Source organism: Lissotriton vulgaris, unplaced genomic scaffold (genome assembly GCF_964263255.1).
Source record: "Lissotriton vulgaris unplaced genomic scaffold, aLisVul1.2 SCAFFOLD_622, whole genome shotgun sequence".
In the NCBI taxonomy this organism is placed as follows: domain Eukaryota; kingdom Metazoa; phylum Chordata; class Amphibia; order Caudata; family Salamandridae; genus Lissotriton; species Lissotriton vulgaris.
Window position 1 is genome coordinate 493,384 of NW_028246711.1, and position 17,383 is coordinate 510,766.

At 45.0% G+C, this 17,383-nt stretch overlaps 1 protein-coding gene across 1 annotated transcript in view; it reads right to left on the reverse strand.

The window, feature by feature from the left end:
- Window positions 1-17,383, reverse strand: part of LOC147665776 (protein KHNYN-like) — a 377,656-nt gene that overhangs the window by 12,752 nt on the left and 347,521 nt on the right. Inside the window, exons 5-6 of the mRNA XM_086949493.1 lie at window positions 16,613-16,720; window positions 15,075-15,176 (exon numbers count right to left, since the gene is read on the reverse strand). Of these exons, the coding sequence (XP_086805619.1) occupies window positions 15,075-15,176; window positions 16,613-16,720 (210 nt within the window). The remainder of the gene's footprint in view (window positions 1-15,074; window positions 15,177-16,612; window positions 16,721-17,383) is intronic.

Below are 17,383 nucleotides of genomic sequence, written 5' to 3' on the forward strand. Positions count from 1 at the left end.
CAAACTTGCTTTCGTAACTGACAGACAGAGCTAACAGCTCATTCTTTACTTTTTGGCCAGGAGCAGCACCCGTATCTCAGGGGGGCCGCAAATTCATTTAAGATGAATGGAAACAAAACTGGACTCCTCTGTTGTTCCGGTATCCTTATCACCTAACTTCTGTCCGGTACTCATGGAAAACGCACTGGGCAACCCTGCAGCGGTACGAAATTTAGGTGTGGTCATTGTTCAAGGTCTGTTCCTGGAAAATCAAGTGAACTGACTTACCAGGACCTGTTTCGCACTGATCCGGGCCCTTAGGAAGCTATATCCTCTGCTTTATCTGCCAGACAGATCATTGATTTCCAGAGGGGTAATACTGAGTTGGCTGGACTACTGCAACACCCTGTTGTTAGAAGCCCCTAACTACCTATTAAAAAGCTAGAACGCATCCAGACAATCACTGCTAAGCTATCACTGAATAGACCTCGATATTCATCTGCTACAGCGGCCTTGAAGGAGCTCCAGTGGCTGCCTATAAAGCACAGAATAACATTTAAATATCTCTGTATTTTCTATAAGGCACTACAAAAAAAGGACTAACACCCCTCCAAAATAAACAAAAAAAATATACTCCTGGCAGAAACCTCTGATCTACTACAGGCAACTATGTCCATGAAATCAGATTTCAAAAAGTCAGACAAGGAGGACGTACCTTTATTGTCAATGCAGACCGGATATGGAATAAACTATCAGCTCCCTTACGATCTCATTCTGACCTACTAAAATATAGGAAGTCACTGAAAAGCTGGTTATTTCCTCTGTAGCAACTCACTTTTCACTTTTCTGCTGTCTCCTTACATAGTGGTTTTAGCGTTAGGATATCATTTTTGGTCACAATGGGCTCTATAAATAACCTTTACAATTACAATTAATGCATTTTCTATGGCAGTAAACTAAAGTTATAAGGGATCGATGTATTTAAAGACTTGACGTCCATCGTGCAAAGTATTGCTCCGGTGAGACCTTCTGTTACTAGTTTCGGTATTTTTATTAGAAAATCTGTTGCATCTCTGAGGTAAGATTGGCTAGATTGTATACTTGGCTGCAGTTGGTGATCCACAAATGTTCCCTTTAGGTTAGTGGACTGATCCTATGGATGACAGAATTGGTCTAAATGAAGGGGTGCTGATATTTTTAGAACCATAGGTAACATGAATCTTGGTGTTCCTGTATAAGATACTTTTTCAGAAATGGGTCCGCCTTCTTCTGACCTTTACAAATTATTATTTTTTAAATATTTGTGAACTCTTCAGTGGGATCTGTTTCCGTTTTCATATAAGTTTCACCATACTGAATATGCGTTTTAAAACGTTTTGTGTACAGAATTCCTTTTTTTTTTTTAATTATTGAGAGTACAAGCAGTAAAAATAAATATTTAATTAGATAAATCATAACCAATTCATAGTATTCAATGAAATCATTGAACTGAAAACAATCAGCATGTGTAAAATAACCAACAATCTCTAGTCTACCACTATGTAATCTCTCAAATTCCCCAAAATACTATGGAATTTCACCATAGATCTTCTATGTGGCATTCCATTTCATATACCTCCATTAACTCTTTCCACCTTTTCTCATATTTTGGCAGAAAAGCAGATTTCCAATTCCTTTCAAAATTTAATCTAGCAATAGAAAGGGCATAAAAGACCCGGTCAGTAGTCCCTATACCCAAAAGCATAATTTTTGGAGTAATTATCCCTAAAGAAGGTTGTACAAGAAATATTTACCACTGTACCAAGGACCAACATGATCTAAGTTTTGGATATGTACCTAACATGTAACATTATCAGCCGCTCCACCTGCGCAACGTGGGCAGCTGTGCGGTCTCTTGCACTATTTGGTCAGTTTGGTAGGGCTGATATAAAAATCAAACCGTGTACAATAAATCTGACCTCTCGATCTAATAGGAGTAATAATCTTGCAGAATCGCGCAAGAATATGGGTGAGTTCTGGCTCCGTGACTTCCTCACCTATGCAATGAGTCCATTTAACAGCCTGTATTATCAAGTCATTAGTAAGAGAATTGATAAGAGAACTATACTTTTCCGAAATACTAGATAGATGTTTGTCCAAGACAATACCTTAATAGTTACTGATAATCCTAGCGTATCCATTCTAGCTCTCATGACCTATACTGGAGTCTCCGGATACAAACTGAACAAGGGTAAATCGGAAGTCAAATCTCTTAACATCCATGGCACAAACAAAAGACCTTCTTGGATTGAAACACACCATCAACCAGAACAGAAAAAATTACCCTTCCTAAAAAACAAGACTTACTAGAAAGTCGGTTGCCCAAATTCATCACTTGGTGGGGTCGAAAAGAAACTAAAAAATGATGATCACCCCAATAATCAATTACCTAATTAGCATGCTTCCCTTACTGCTTTCAGACGACTTCCACCATAAACTAGATAAGTTAATTACACATTTCGTATGGCACGACAAAAAGCAAAAATCTTGTTAAAAAAATTACGCCTGCCCCACACATTTGATAGTGTCAACCTCACACACTTTCAAAATTATCAGACAGCTTTTCTAGCCAAACAAGGTACTTACTGGTTCCAGACCCCTGATAACTATAACCCCCCCCCCACCCCCCCACCCCTGGCTGGAGGTTGAAAGAGCCATCGCAGGAAAATTAGACCCTGCCCACAGTCAACTGTAAACTCCTAACCAACTATACATACATAATAAAAAATACCAGGCATGCTATTTTGAAAACTGATAAAAAGCTACCTTCACAAAGGAAATTCTCAAAGCTAGCCTCTCTCCAACACAACCAGAACATCACATATGCAGGACAGACCCTCTATTGCCAATCATGGATCACCCATGGTATTTGTTCTCCCCAACAACTAAGCTCAAGGAACTTTCCCCAAACTTTCTCGAACCTACAATCACAATATCACTTAGAGTCAAGAATTTTCCAACTTCCTCAAACTGAAAACGGCCATAACCACATATATGCAACACTATAATAATCAGTCCCTTCCATCCCTCATCAACAAATTTAACAGTCTCGGACACCAAGTGTCCAAACTATACAAACTACTACAGCCTAAACTATCCAAAGCTAATACAAGAATATAAGAATACTGGGACACTCACTGCTCAATTCCCACAACTAAGACTGAATGGGAAGCCATTTGGAAATCCGTCGTCTCACATAAAATCTCACCGGTATTTTAACAAACTAAATTTTGGTTGTTTCACAAAACCTACTGGACTCCTGCCGCCTACACTCCCTAAACATTCTAGAGAGCCTTGTCTGCTGGAATTGCAATAAGGAAAAGGAAGACTTCGCCCACCAACTTTTTAACTGCACATCAGTTAGCCTCTTTTGGGACACTGTTCTGTCCTTTATCTCAAAATTATTTAAAATAAACTCTAAAAGAGACTTCTCCTTTTGCTTTAAAGGCTTCCTAGATATGAACATCAAATGCCTTGCTGATCGTTTTCTACTTAATCTCCTGCTGTCTGTGGCAGTAAAAATGATTACGTCAAATTGGAAGACCACACAAAAAGCCTCTTTTCAATCCCATGTCAAATGGGTGTCACATATCAGAGACGTTGATAATGTTGCCCTGCAACATTCTCATTGGAAACAAAATCACACACCCATATGGAATCCTTAGACAACTATTTTGCCAACCACAAACCCCCATAGGCGGTGGGCGGAGTGGCGAATACGGACTACTCGGACATTAAAAATATGCTGCTGGCCATGGAAAAAGTCCTTCAGGACAGCATGGCGTTGATCGGCTCCAAAATAGACTCACTCACCTACCAGATGGACCGCATGGCGGAGCGCGTCGACAAACACACGGAGCGCATGGACATGTCCAAACGACGCCTAACAGAGGTCGAGGAGGTGCAAACGGAACTGGATACAGACCACAAGAAACTTGGGTAACTCATGCAAACTCTTCAAGAGAAGACGGAAGATTTGGAGGCGCGGTCGAGACGCTCTAATATACGCATCACGGGCATTCCAGAGGCGACACAAATCGGCGTTATGGAAAAATTTGTGGAACAGCTCCTCGTCACCTTGCTGGGAGAGTCAACTTTTTCACCAATGTACATAGTGGAGCGCGCGATTCGCTCTCTTGGCCCGCGGCCTCGCCCGGGGGCCCCGCCGCGTCCCATAATTGCCAAGCTCCTCAATTATAGAGATAGAAACGCTGCTCTCCGGGCCGCTATAGACAAGAAGACATTGCAGTTCGAAGGCTCCGAAATCTCCCTATATCCTGACTTCACGGCGAGAGTGCAAGAGGCACGTAAGCACTTTGCTCCCATAAAAAAGACAGCTCCACGATCTTGGACTGGATTATGCCATGCTATATCCGGCAAAACTACGAGTTAACCGGCAGGGACACTCCCATTCCTTTACAGACCCAAAAGCACTCCAGCAGGCACTGAAAGGATGGTCCAAGACACGTCGCTCTGACTCTGATGGCCAGGTGGACTGCGAGGATCGAAGAAGTCAGCTCGACGAGCAAGAATAGGGCGGCAACGCAACGGCCATGCGGGGAAGCTAATCTCTGCAAGATTGCAATAGACTGGGCCAAATCAGATGGGACCATTACATTGGACTGCCGTCATGCTCTACGAGCCGAGAGTCAGCGGGGCACCACTGAAGAAGCCTCGATTCCTCGATCGCCCTACTTATTGGTGAGACTCAAATGAACTGTAAGTCTGGTGGCGGGGGGCCCAGGTGGGCTGTTATTTCCTAGTATGCCTGGACGGGTGCTGGGGCCCCGCGGATGGCGAGAGACAGTAACTGGGCGGTACCATTTGGGCACGACTGATATTCTTGATACTCAATGTTGGTAAATACACGCAAGCTGATGTAATTGCAGGGTGCGGCGGGGATTCGGAGCGGGGTCGTTGGCAGAGACTTAAATCAACACAATCGAGGGCTGCCTGGCAACCTCGGCCCCTGCGCGCAATGCACCTTGAAGGCCCTAAAGGGGATTTCACAGTTGGGGATTCAGTAGGGAACGAGGGGGGAGGGGGACACTCATGCGAGGCTGTGTTGGGGTTGGTCTGCTGTGGGAGGGGGGATGTGGGGCTTTTGGGGTGGGAAAGTTTATGGTGCAACGGGGGGCATGGTATCTGACTCAAGACATACTGCGGACACTGGGCTCAAAACTGACAACCACTCTCAATATACACCTGCCATATCTTAATGGCTGACAGGGCCAATGTAAGCAACGAGGCACGCACACCTAAACTAAGAGCTCTCCCTTGGAATATGCGAGGCCTGAATGACCATCGTAAGGTTAGGAATGTCATTAGCTATTTGCAGCGCCTCCACATAGACATCGCTTTGTTACAGGAGACCCACCTCCCCATGACCAGCAGTATGTTGCGCTGCAGGGGGCTGGAGGATAACATTGCGGCGGCAGGGTACATGTCGCATGCCAGGGGGTGTCAATCTGGGTCAACCCGAAATCTGGCCTTTCCCTCCATCCACTGCGCGCAGACACAGAGGGCAGATATGTCGTCTCTAGGTGCACAGGACCTAACATCGATGTGGTGGTAATCAAATCCTATGGCCCCAACTTTGATTCCCCAGATTTTTTTCGGTCCCTAGCTGACATAGTCAAGCAGTACGACGCTGACAGTGTACTATGGGGTGGGGACTTTAATCTGGTCCTTGACCCTGCTCTTTACAGATCTGCTGGCCCTCCCCGTCGCACCTCAATGGCTGCCTTGGCGCTAAGAAGCATCAATACTTGTCTGGGCCTTGAGGACGTGTGGCGGCACAGACACCCAGAGCAGGGGGGATATACCCATTACTCAGCATTCCATGAGATCCACACCAGAATAGATTACTGGCTGGCATCAGCATCCATGTTGGGACAAATTAGGGACTGCAAAGTACTTCCCAGGACCCTCTCAGATCACTCACCAGTACTTTTGGTGCTGGACACACCAGGCAAGGCCATCCCGCCCTTCACATGGAGATTCCCCCCTTACTCGCTTCTGGACCCGGTATTCAGAGGGGAGTTGGCAGAAGCTATAGACGTATTCTTTGAGAGTAACGTGGGTTCAGTGGACAGCTTCCAGGTCGTCTGGGAAACATTTAAGGTATACATCAGAGGCATAGCAATGTCCAAACACTCTGGAGTACTCAAGTCCATTAGACAGAGACTGTCGGACCTTGAGCGACGGATTGCAGCCCTGGAGGACACACTATGTAGACAAACGACCGATACGGTAGATGAGGAACTCAGGAGTCTCCTGAGTATCATGAGGAGGCAGATAGAGAAGTGACGCATATGGGATAGAGAGAACGTACGGGGAGGGGGAGAGACCCAGCTCAGTCCTAGCCAGGGTTATCAGCGGGAAAAGGGGGCGACAACATATTTCTGAGGTTAAGTCGGAGGATGGAGAGGTGATGACAGAGGTAGCAGACATAGCTAGAGTCTTTACGGCCTATTATGCTGAACTATATAAGTCTAAAAGCGGAGACCTTGAAGAAGACATCACTGACTACCTTGACCATATGGATATTCCCTCGCTGACCAACGCGCACGGGGAATTCCTGATGCACCCAATAGAGAAAGATGAAATCACAGAGACTTTGACGGGTATGCGTGCTGGCAGTGCACCGGGTGCAGACGGCCTTACTGTAGGGTTCTACAAGGCCTTTAAGGACAAACTACTCCCGCACCTCTCCACACTCTTTGATGATATTTGCGTGGAGGGCAGTATGCCACAATCCAAGAGGGAGGCATTGCTGGTCGCAATACCAAAACCAGGCAAACCTCGGGACAAATGCAGCTCATATAGGCCGCTTTCCCTACTAAATGTAGACACCAACTTGTTTGTTAAAGTACTGGCTAATCGTCTGGCGCTTCTGGCGCCTCGGCTGGCGGCCCCTGAACAGGCCGATTTCATTCCCAGCAGGAACTTAACATATAACATCCGAACGGTCCTGGGCACGATGCAACATGTACGGGAGGACAGGAAAGCTTTGACTGTATTTTTAGAAATGGAAAAAGCTTTTGACTCCGTTGAGCGGCCATTCATGCGCTTGGTACTACAGCGGATGGGCCTGGGGCTACCATTTCTTCAGATGACAGGGGCACTGTATAACTCCCCGAGGGCTAGACTCCGCCTGGGCAATTTGGTGACCGGCGATTTTCCCATCAGTAGAGGCACTAGACAGGGGTGCCCACTTTCGCCCCTGTTATACGCCTCGTTGCCGAACCGTTAGCCTGCGCACTTCGAGAGTACCATGGCAACGAAGGCATTGGCTTCCCCACATATAAAATACTGGTGTCTATGTACGCAGACGACACTTTACTGTATGTCTGAGACCCTAAAAAACAACCTGACCTCCGTGCTGAGAGAGGGGGTTCGCTTTGGCACACTATCGGGCGTGAAGGTCAACTTGGCAAAATCACTAGCTTTTCCCTTAACTCCGATCACGCAGATTATCAAAATGGAATATCCACTGCAATGGACCACTGATACAGTCAGGTACCTAGGAATACAACTCCACACAGATACTGAGATACTGTTTAGAGCAAACTACGGCACGGCCTTCAGCAGACTGGAGGACGACGTTGCAGCATTGTGCAGGCTCCCGCTCTCTCTATTGGGGCGAATATCCATCATGAAGATGGTGGTGTTGCCCAAATTCCGGTTCCTGTTTATGACCCTCCCGATGGTACTCCCTAAATCCTTCTTCAAACAATTAACTCAGCTCATGATCAAACTGGCTTGGGCTGGGAAGCAGCCCCGGGTCAAGTGGACAGTATTCACATTACCTTATAGTATGGGGGGCTCAGTGCCCCGGACTTGGAGCTATATTATAGAGTGGCACAGGCTGCACACCTGCATATCTGGCTGCACGGCGATGGCTCTATTCCACATGTCCGAATGGAAACACTCTTTGCTAACCCCCTCTCGATCCCATCCACGATCTTTAATCCGGTGGATCGTAGAACCGGCGTATTGGACTCAATCGCTGCTACTAATCATGCATGGCACAATCTCCTACAGTTGCGGGGGGCACCCTACTATATACCCCAATAATGCCAGTGGACTGGGCCAGATGGCTGTCCCCTGTCAAAGAGAAAGGAGTCGTACGTGCACTACACAACATAGGCATTACAGTGGCAGGAGATTTGTTCCAAGATGGAATAGCCAAGACTTGGGAGCAAGCGACAAATAACAGACGATGCGTCACTGCTGATCCGCTTTCAGTTCCATAGGGTGCGGCGCGCGCTTACAGAATTACTGGGTGAGGATATGGCTGAGCCGCATGAGGCTCAGCCATATCCTCATTATTATCAAGGCTAAGACTCCTCAGAAATTGTTGTCCAACTTATATAAAATATCACAGGCACACAGGGAACACACATACACAAAGGCACGCCTCGCATGGCAGACTGACCTACAGATAACGATAGATGATGACATGTGGCGATACTGCTGCACCAATAGTAGGAGGCTATCACTTAACGGCAGACACCGGCTAGTGCATTTCAAGTTCCTCAACAGGGTATACTACACACCGGCGTGGCTGCACAGGTACGGCCTCCGCGACACTGCGGACGGTAAGAGATGCCACGCCTCAGACGCCAATTTCATCCACCTGGCATGGCAATGCCCGGAAATATGGGAATTCTGGTATAAGGTCTTTACGGAGATTAGTAGAATAGTGGAAATAGAACTTACACCTGACCCTGCACTGGCTCTCCTGGGATACACTAAGAAACTTCCAAGGGCCGCACGACGATTAGTGGACATGGGGCTGCTAATGGCTAGGAGGGTAGTAGCCGGCTGCTGGATGAGAGGCCCACGCCTACACGCTGGGCACAGGATCTGCTATATGCAGTCTGAAAACTACAGCGAACTGTTTCCTCCTACCAGTCGCCCGAAAGACTTCAGGGGGTTATACCAAACATACCTTACTAGCAGTAGTGACACTCATACCGTGGAGGGCGAACAGGGACCCTAGACTGTGGATATGGGGGGGGGGGATTGACATTCTGGGGTGCCGGGCAGACACTGCATGGACGTAGCTCTGAGGGGGACCCCCTCTGAGGAAGGGGGGATGTGTCGACCAGTGGCGTACATGCTTGCAGTTCTAGTGCGATTGCCGCCTGCCCATCTGAGGGCTGTTGGCAGAAAGGCTGTGTATACACCTGACAGGGGATTGTCACACTGTTGCTCATACAGTACTTGTAACTAAAGTCAGACCAGGGGAGGGGGGATTGTTGGAATGTAATGCTTTTGTGTTGTAAACTCAATAAACACATTTAAAAAAAACCCATAGGCTGTGGAAATTCAACACAACCCGAGCTAACCAAATCTCACCTACCAGCGCTAGAAAAACACATACATCCTGTACACGATCACGATCTTCTTACATCAACTCAATCCCACACCTACCCCACTGTTGCTGTACCTACTACTCCAGTTTCGAAATCTAGCAATCTATACACTCCAGTATTGTGTAAAACACAATTTAAACTGCTTCATGCTGCTGTAACGTTTTTCTTTTTCCTAAACATAGTTATTTCTTCTGCTACATTATGTTGTATTTGGTTTTTGCTGTATACTTCAAAATACTTTAATGAAGATTGTTTTGAACTTATTTAATCACACTTTTCGGCATATCTGCCCGACACAGGCAGGCCACAAGATTCCCTGATTTTTCTCCCATTTTGCAGTTTTGGATTGGTAGGCTTTTTTATTTGCACGTGCTAATATTAAGGCAGAAATGTGGCCTTCGAATCCTATAATTTGTAAATATGTGATGTGAGTGGCCACAGAGCGAGATGAGACCTGTGGCATGTGCAACGATTGGCCCCTAATAACTTTCTCCCCTTTGCTATCCACTCTAGAGATCTTAATAATAAACGATTGAGAGATACCCCTAATACAGGCTTTTAGAAAAGGTAATCAGAGCCATCTAGTATATATTTAGAGAAGAAAGACCCTTGTGGAATAATATTGCAACCAAAAGTGCCTATATATTTAATTTCACTAGCAGAGCGATCAGAATAAAGAAGATGCAAAATCTCAGCTTTACAAGTCTAGAAAATTAAGGCACTAATCAAACAAAAATCTATGCAAGAATACGGACCACACGTCCAGATTTTGCTCCCTCCATATATCGAGGAAGTTATATTACCCATCGTATCTAATATATGGGTTCTAGTCCTGTCCAGTGGGGCTGTTTGGTGAGCATTGGTTGTATGAAGAGCTGAACTTAATATACACAAAGTCGCCAGTTATTATAATGGGTAGGCTAACATCACTCAACTCAAATAACATTGGTGAAAAAAGCGCGGATGTGGATTGTTTGATGCAAAAAAAGTTTACCCAAACAAAGTGAATTTTGCTTTGTTGATCGATTATATCCACCCTTGCCAACCTACCCTCAAAGTCTGCGTTAGATTGTAAAACTCTAAAATACTTTTTAAAAATAATAATAGAGACTGCCTGTTGCCCTGAACAGTATGTGGCATTTACTAGACGATATATTCTAGGTGCGATATAGTCTTAGATATACAATGGATAGCCTTTTTTTTTGTAGGATGCATTTCTTGAAGAATCAAAATATCCGTTTGATACGGCAAGCTTCAGAGAATATCTTAGCATTCTTCTTTCCCCCTTTTCCTTGCATGATATAATTTTAGCCAACCTTATGTTACTCTTGTTAGGTTTTCCTAGTGTAAACCCTGCTTGTGCTCTCTTTTTGTCATTTATCTCTCCCACTCCTCGACTCTCCCCTCCTCCCATCACTACCCCTCTTTACCTCACCCTGCCCAACTTCCCCAACATCCCCACACTCCTATAGGTTTCCAGAAAAACCCAGGTTTGGCACGGCCTGTGGGTGGAAACCAACCCTCTTCTTGAAATGTCACACTTGACATCCAGGAAATATAGGAGTATCATCTCACACTCTTTAGAAAATCAACATCATTAAAGTGTCTAACCCTAATACCCCACCTCCCAGTTAGTTAGTTAAGATACCCATTATCGTGTATCAGTGCCAGAAAAAATAATCAGTGTGCATTCCATTCAACATCAAAGAAACGTTTAGCTTGCTCTGGTTCTGAAAATGTGACAAAGGACCCTTTCCAGCTAATCTTCAGGGAGGAACCCCCAAAGGAAACTTGAACATTCATCGCCCTAAATCTGGGGATAGGAGCCATCATCTCCCGCATCCTGGAATGTCTTCCAGGCCAAGTCTGGAAAAATAGAAAAGTAATAGCCTTCAGCCACAGAGAATCTCCTACGCTCCTTGACAATCGAGAATGCCTTTTCTTTAACATTAAAGTCCTGAAAATAGGTGATGAAGGTACATGGCCAATTCCCTGCCTTATATAACCTCGTTGGGAAGCTATGTGCACGCGCAATAGAGAGTAGATCTGTAGAGCTTTGTCCGTTGACCAGCGGGCTACCCAGAACATGAGTCGAAATAAGTCTGACAATTCAGCTAATCATAGTTGCTTCTGAGTGATCAGTACTACCTGCTGTTTCTAAGTCCTCGGATACTCCTACGATGCGCAGATTGGATCTGTGAGAATTGTTCTCCAAGGCCTTGCATTTCCGTTTAAGCGTCTTAATTTGATCAAACAAAGTTTTTGTCTTCTATTCTGCAGTGGTTGGCAACCCCTCCAAAATCTGAATCTTATTTTCGATTTTTTTTCACGAATGTCTGCAAATTCACAGAATTCTTGCTCAATAGACAAGACTTTCAGGGTAAGATTCTCAAATTTATCAGCTTGCACCGCCTTATTACTTCAACTGCCCAGATTTCTCTTAATATAGTCTTGAGCATGGATTTTGGTAGTTGTAGCAGTCGATGAATGGGTTGAGATCTCCTCTTATTCTTCTGTCTCCGATGTATAAGGGGTGCAGATAGTGTCTTGCAGAGTGCTGAGATGAACAACCTTATTTGGGTCAATAGCTGCTCCTTTGCTCTCCTTAAAAGGCGCACAGATGGGCATAGATGGTGATTGGCCAGTTACCCAGATTGAAACATAGAATGCTGTTTTTAATGAGTAAGAAGCACAGCTTATAGAAAGATTTGAGTTTGAGCAGACCTCTCTTTGATGACGCCTTCGGATCTCTGCTTCCTGAGCTTTTGCTTTAGACAGGATGTACAGCGCTCTTTGCGTCTTTGGTTTGAAGTTCTCTATTTCTTCCAAGCCACAACTCACAATATTGGGCAGACTGGGTCTTGTGAATAGGGAAAAAGTATTTTTGTTTCCCTTAAGCAGTTGAAGGTCAGCAAAATCTGATCATTTTAGGTCTTCCACTAGCATCTGCTTCCCTACCCGAGAGAGATGGAGTAGGAGCTTACACTCTGAGGTTGCCATTGATTGCTGATCTAGGCAGGGGTTCACTATTGCCTGAAGCAACTAATGCAGGAGACTCCATAGAAGTTGCTGCCATCTGCCCCATCTCAATACTACTCTGGGGGTCATAGCAGAGTAGCTCAGGGTCTCTTCGGCAATATAATGGCCAGCACCTTGAACACTGCGACTGGAGCTCGGTAGCTCCTGTGAGCAGTTTCTCTCACTACCTTACAGATCATTTCAACTTTCACTCCCCCTCAACGCTGTGGAGTACACCTCAGGAGACACCACGCCGGGCGTTTGATTTACGGCGGGACTGATTCATTGAGCTTTTTGCCATTGCAGTGCACGGTATGTCCCGTGGGAGCAAACGTGTGATCGGATTGTAGACTTGCATCAGTGCAGGTTGAGCCCTAGGGTACAGAAAGATGTCAGAGGGCTTGGGGAGGCACTGAACCAGCCTATGGTCCTGCAGCAGTCTGAGAATCAGTGGAGAGAATCTCTACATTGTATCATTGCCCCTACATTGTATCTGCGGTGAAAATCGGAGGCCGTGAGGAGGTACTGAACTAGCACTTTATGATGTCTGAATGCCGGACTTTGCTCTCTGCCGCCTGTATTTTGTGACAAGCTGCCTCTACGTTGTGTTGCTGCATTACATTGTATCACGGCTTCACTGGAGAAGGGTCTCTTTTCTATGCTGGCCACAGGAAGCCAGACCTAGTAACTGTATTTTTGAGGTCTTTCTATGGGATTTAAAGGACTTTTTGAGTGTGTAAACAAACTCCCCATATTTTTTCAGCCTTAAACACAATATGCTGTATTTTTTAGTGGCTATCAACGACTTTATGTTCCGCTGCTCTGGACGGCTGCCAACTTTTACTGGGAAGCACAAAGGTTGGTGTAAAATCTATGCATATAATCCAGAAAGTCTAGGAATGCTCAAGGTAGACGTACATAAACTGCAAAAGCTGAGCAATGGCACTGGGCGGCATGAAAAACAGAGTTAGTCCTGGTGTGCTAAGGCTGGCAACCGGACAAGGGGCTTCCCTTACTAACGCCTCCCAAGAGATCGTATGCTGGTGTTGGTAATGGAAGCAAAAAGAACAAATTATGGAAGGAATATTGAGCAAATCAAACATTCACTCAGTCACAGATCTGGGTTTAATCCATCCTTGTTTTGCTCACCACCCTATTTTAGACCCAGCCATAAACAAATCAGTCTTGACCCTGCTCCCCATGGGAACAGTCCAGCCCAAACTGCCAGGACAGATCCTAGACCGGAAACTAGCAACCTAGGACCAGTTATGGGGATCACACCCCTTCTCAGCCTGGCTAGCTTGAATCCAGTGGCACAGTAAGCATGGGACCCGCATCTGGGCATCACAACGTCACAAACAAATTAATTTTGTTAAAGCACCCCATGCCATGGTTTCACTGTGGCTGCGCACCTTTCTTTAGCTGCGGCTTGATTTAACCTGAATAAGGCGACAATCGTCTAAACAAAGGGGAGCAGCCACCATTAAAGTGGTCACGCATTTGAGAGTGTTTGAGCTATTAGCATTAAAAATGACAATGCCTTTTAAATAGGAGTTGGCTTGCAAAAAACATAACTAAAAGGCATTGTCACTTCAAATGCCAATAGCTTAAACGTGAGACCTATTGCATTTTAAATGCTTGTTTTGACTTCTTGCTGATTCTTCTTTTTCTTTGGGTGTCTCTCCTGCATCACTTTTTTTTTTTTACTTTTGAGCCGGGATTTGTGAGTTAAAAAAAAAAACATGTTATAACAACTGGCAATGGTAGCTTTTGCTGGCAGCTGACCATCAATAGCTTGCAGTGAACTCTATGTGCAGTGTGTGGTTGGTGTTTCTCAGGGTTTTGATTGTGTGGTCGATGTCCCTCCTCCTGCACCTAGCCCCCAACCTATGGCCCCATGGTTTGATCTGTTCTGTCCTTTTCTTGGCATAACTGTCTGCCCAATTGCAAACAGCCCCAAATTTGTAGTCTATTATACCTCTTTTAAATTTCTTTATTTATCTCTCACTGATTTCAGATTATTGGAAGGCCATATTAAACAGCATCAACATACAAATGGAGAAAACATAACAAGGAAGAGACAGAGGTCAATGAATTCACAAGTTCATGATGCATTAATTACTATGCTTGTAATAGCATGATCCGATTTAGCATACTTATACCAAATGAGTTTACACAGGGTACAACAATATCCTGTTTTGTTGTATGGTTGGGAATATTTAAATATAGAGGTTTGTTTCTCTTGATTCACAGGACAACCTCTGAAGAAGGACCCAACAGGGTCCAAAATGCATTGGGGAATGGGAAAGGAAACATAAACAGAATGATATAGGAATAAAATAAATTGTGCACGACACATTGTGAATGAATAGGATTTCATATCATGAGATTGTGAAATTTCAGAACCACATAGATGAAACAGGAAACCTGACTGGGTACCGCACAGGGGAGACACGGTCCTATCCCAGACATGTGCACAGACTTCTGAGATTTGCACGCAAGATCAGAAGGTGACTCTAGGAAAGCCACAAAATAGTGAAATATTCCAGTTTATTAAGTAGTACGGTATAAGCAGGAGTGTTGCGGGCTTTCCAAAGAAAATTACATTACCTAAAAGAAGGCGCACAAGATACACTGGACCAGCCTGATACTTACCCACCAGTCTTGCTGAGGAACTCATCCAGAGAGGGGCCATGCCGTCCAAGTGGGTCATCCGGAATCATGAAAATGTCTCCAACAAAGGTGAACTGCAGAAGTCTGGGTGGAGGAAGAATGGGAAAAGAGGTCAGACCACAGAGATGACATGTATGTGGAGTTGTGAAAATAAACAGTTTATGAAGCAGGGGGCAGGATAGATTACAGAAGGGTTTGAAGGAGATGGAATGAAGCATATCCAGAATGATGAGCGAATGGTACAAACCCAGCTCAGACTCACTCAGATGAACTCACCCTAGTGCCCTGCCGAGGCTTATTTAGTGGCAGGTACACCTAAGTGATCACAGTAAGGACCACACCCCATTCAGAATCATTCATGCAGTGCTAGACTCATCGTTGAGCAATAGGAATGGCTGGTTGTACTAAACACTGACTCATCAAGAGTTGAGCTCATCGCTACTGCCTAAACTGGATACAGCCCTACTAACAATCTCCAAAGCTGGCTACATTTGGCCTTTGCACACATTCAAAGAGAGTTGGTTTTACCTGTAGTGACCAGAGTATGAATCACTCCATACAAGACATGATCAAAGCTGGATTCACACCAAGATCATACTCAGAGTCGCCCAGAATAGAGTTCAAGAGAGGACACCAATGCCTGCTCACAATCGCCTTGTACGGAAAAGAGTATAGACTAGTCTTGCTCAGACTCACAAGGAGCTAGTCTCACCCTAGTGATCAAGAGGGGATGCCAAGTCTGCTTAACGCTCCGCTTTCAGGACTAAGATAGAGCATAAGACCTACTTACTCTTGCCAGTACAGAGTTCACATTTAGTGACCTTGGTAAAGACTGGGCCCAGGAATTACCCATAGCTCACCTAGAGGTTGTCTGGCTCTCCCAACATTTTTCAGACATACGTCAGATAGTAGATAAATAAAATAAAATCTAGGTGTCTGTATCTACTGTCCTGATGCTCTTTCCTACTGACGCTCTTCTCATATTGCAACACTCATGAAGAACTTTACTATAGAACCCCATCATTAGCTCTACCCCGCTCTTTAGCACCCCCTACCCCAAACACATTAATCACAAGATATTACTTTAATGCACTATACCCAAACGACCACATTCCAAAAGTCCCTGTCGTCTCTGTCATCTTTGTTCAACTGTTTGTTAATTGCGTCTTTTGTGCTTAGGAGCCATTCAAAGACTAAATATGTGGTAAGGTAAGGGATAGAAACTGAGCAATAGGGGAATCTAATCAAAAGAGGAGACGAGGTGGGAGGTTTAAAGGGGGATGAGAGATGGGAGGCGTCAGATGGCTTTAACTATAATTCGGAAAATGAGGCACGATGCAAGTCCCACACCCAATATAAGAGGGGAGACCGCTCTGAAGACTTGTTGAGGGCATGGAATAGAGAAAAACCTTAATTTCTGGAGGGTGGCAAATGTGGCATTTGTGAAATGAATGAGGTGAATTCTATTCTGTCAGGAGAGGGGCAGAGAAAGAGAAAATGGGTCATGCTCATTTCCATACCTGTGCTTGATGATGTCTTTCCACTTGGGGGACTCTTCCGCACAGTCGCGCAAATTGTCATTCGTCACGATTACTCCCTCTGTCCTCTCTGCCAACTGCAGTAAGAACCTGAGGAGAGGAAACATGGTACTATCAGACAGAACTATCTCCAGGTATTAGGGCTCAAGAGCTCTCCCTGTCCTCATTATTACTGGCTCACCGCAATCACACCATTATAGATATATCTTCAGGGCGAGAACCCAACTGATCTACCTTTTTCCCAGTTACAGAGTTGCCTTGCTAGTGCCTTCACACCTGCTAATAATGCGGAAAACACATTGCTTTCTGTTGAGATGAAACGAGGAAGACAGGAGATGGTTTTATAACATTTATTGCAGAGAGATGAATCTGGCATCCAAGACCCTCGACGATCCGACAGAAACAGCCAAAGGTCGAGTCTTGTCAACCTCACATTCTAGATCACAGAACACAGGGCGTTCTACAATGAGGTAAGGTAGAAGGGCACGAGGACATTGAGGTGAGTATAGATAACAACTACATAACACATCCTCTTCCCTAATGAAAGAAATAGATAAAAACACATTAAAGCTCAGCATGCAAATAAACAAAACTTACCCTTGACCAATCTATTGGCCCTCTCAACAATGCCATTACCCATAGGGTGGTACAAAGATGTGCAGGAGTGTTTAACACCCCAACGTTCAAGAAAGCAGCGCATCTCACCGAAGGTCAATTGTGTCCCATTGTCCGTCAACAAAGAATGAGGAACAC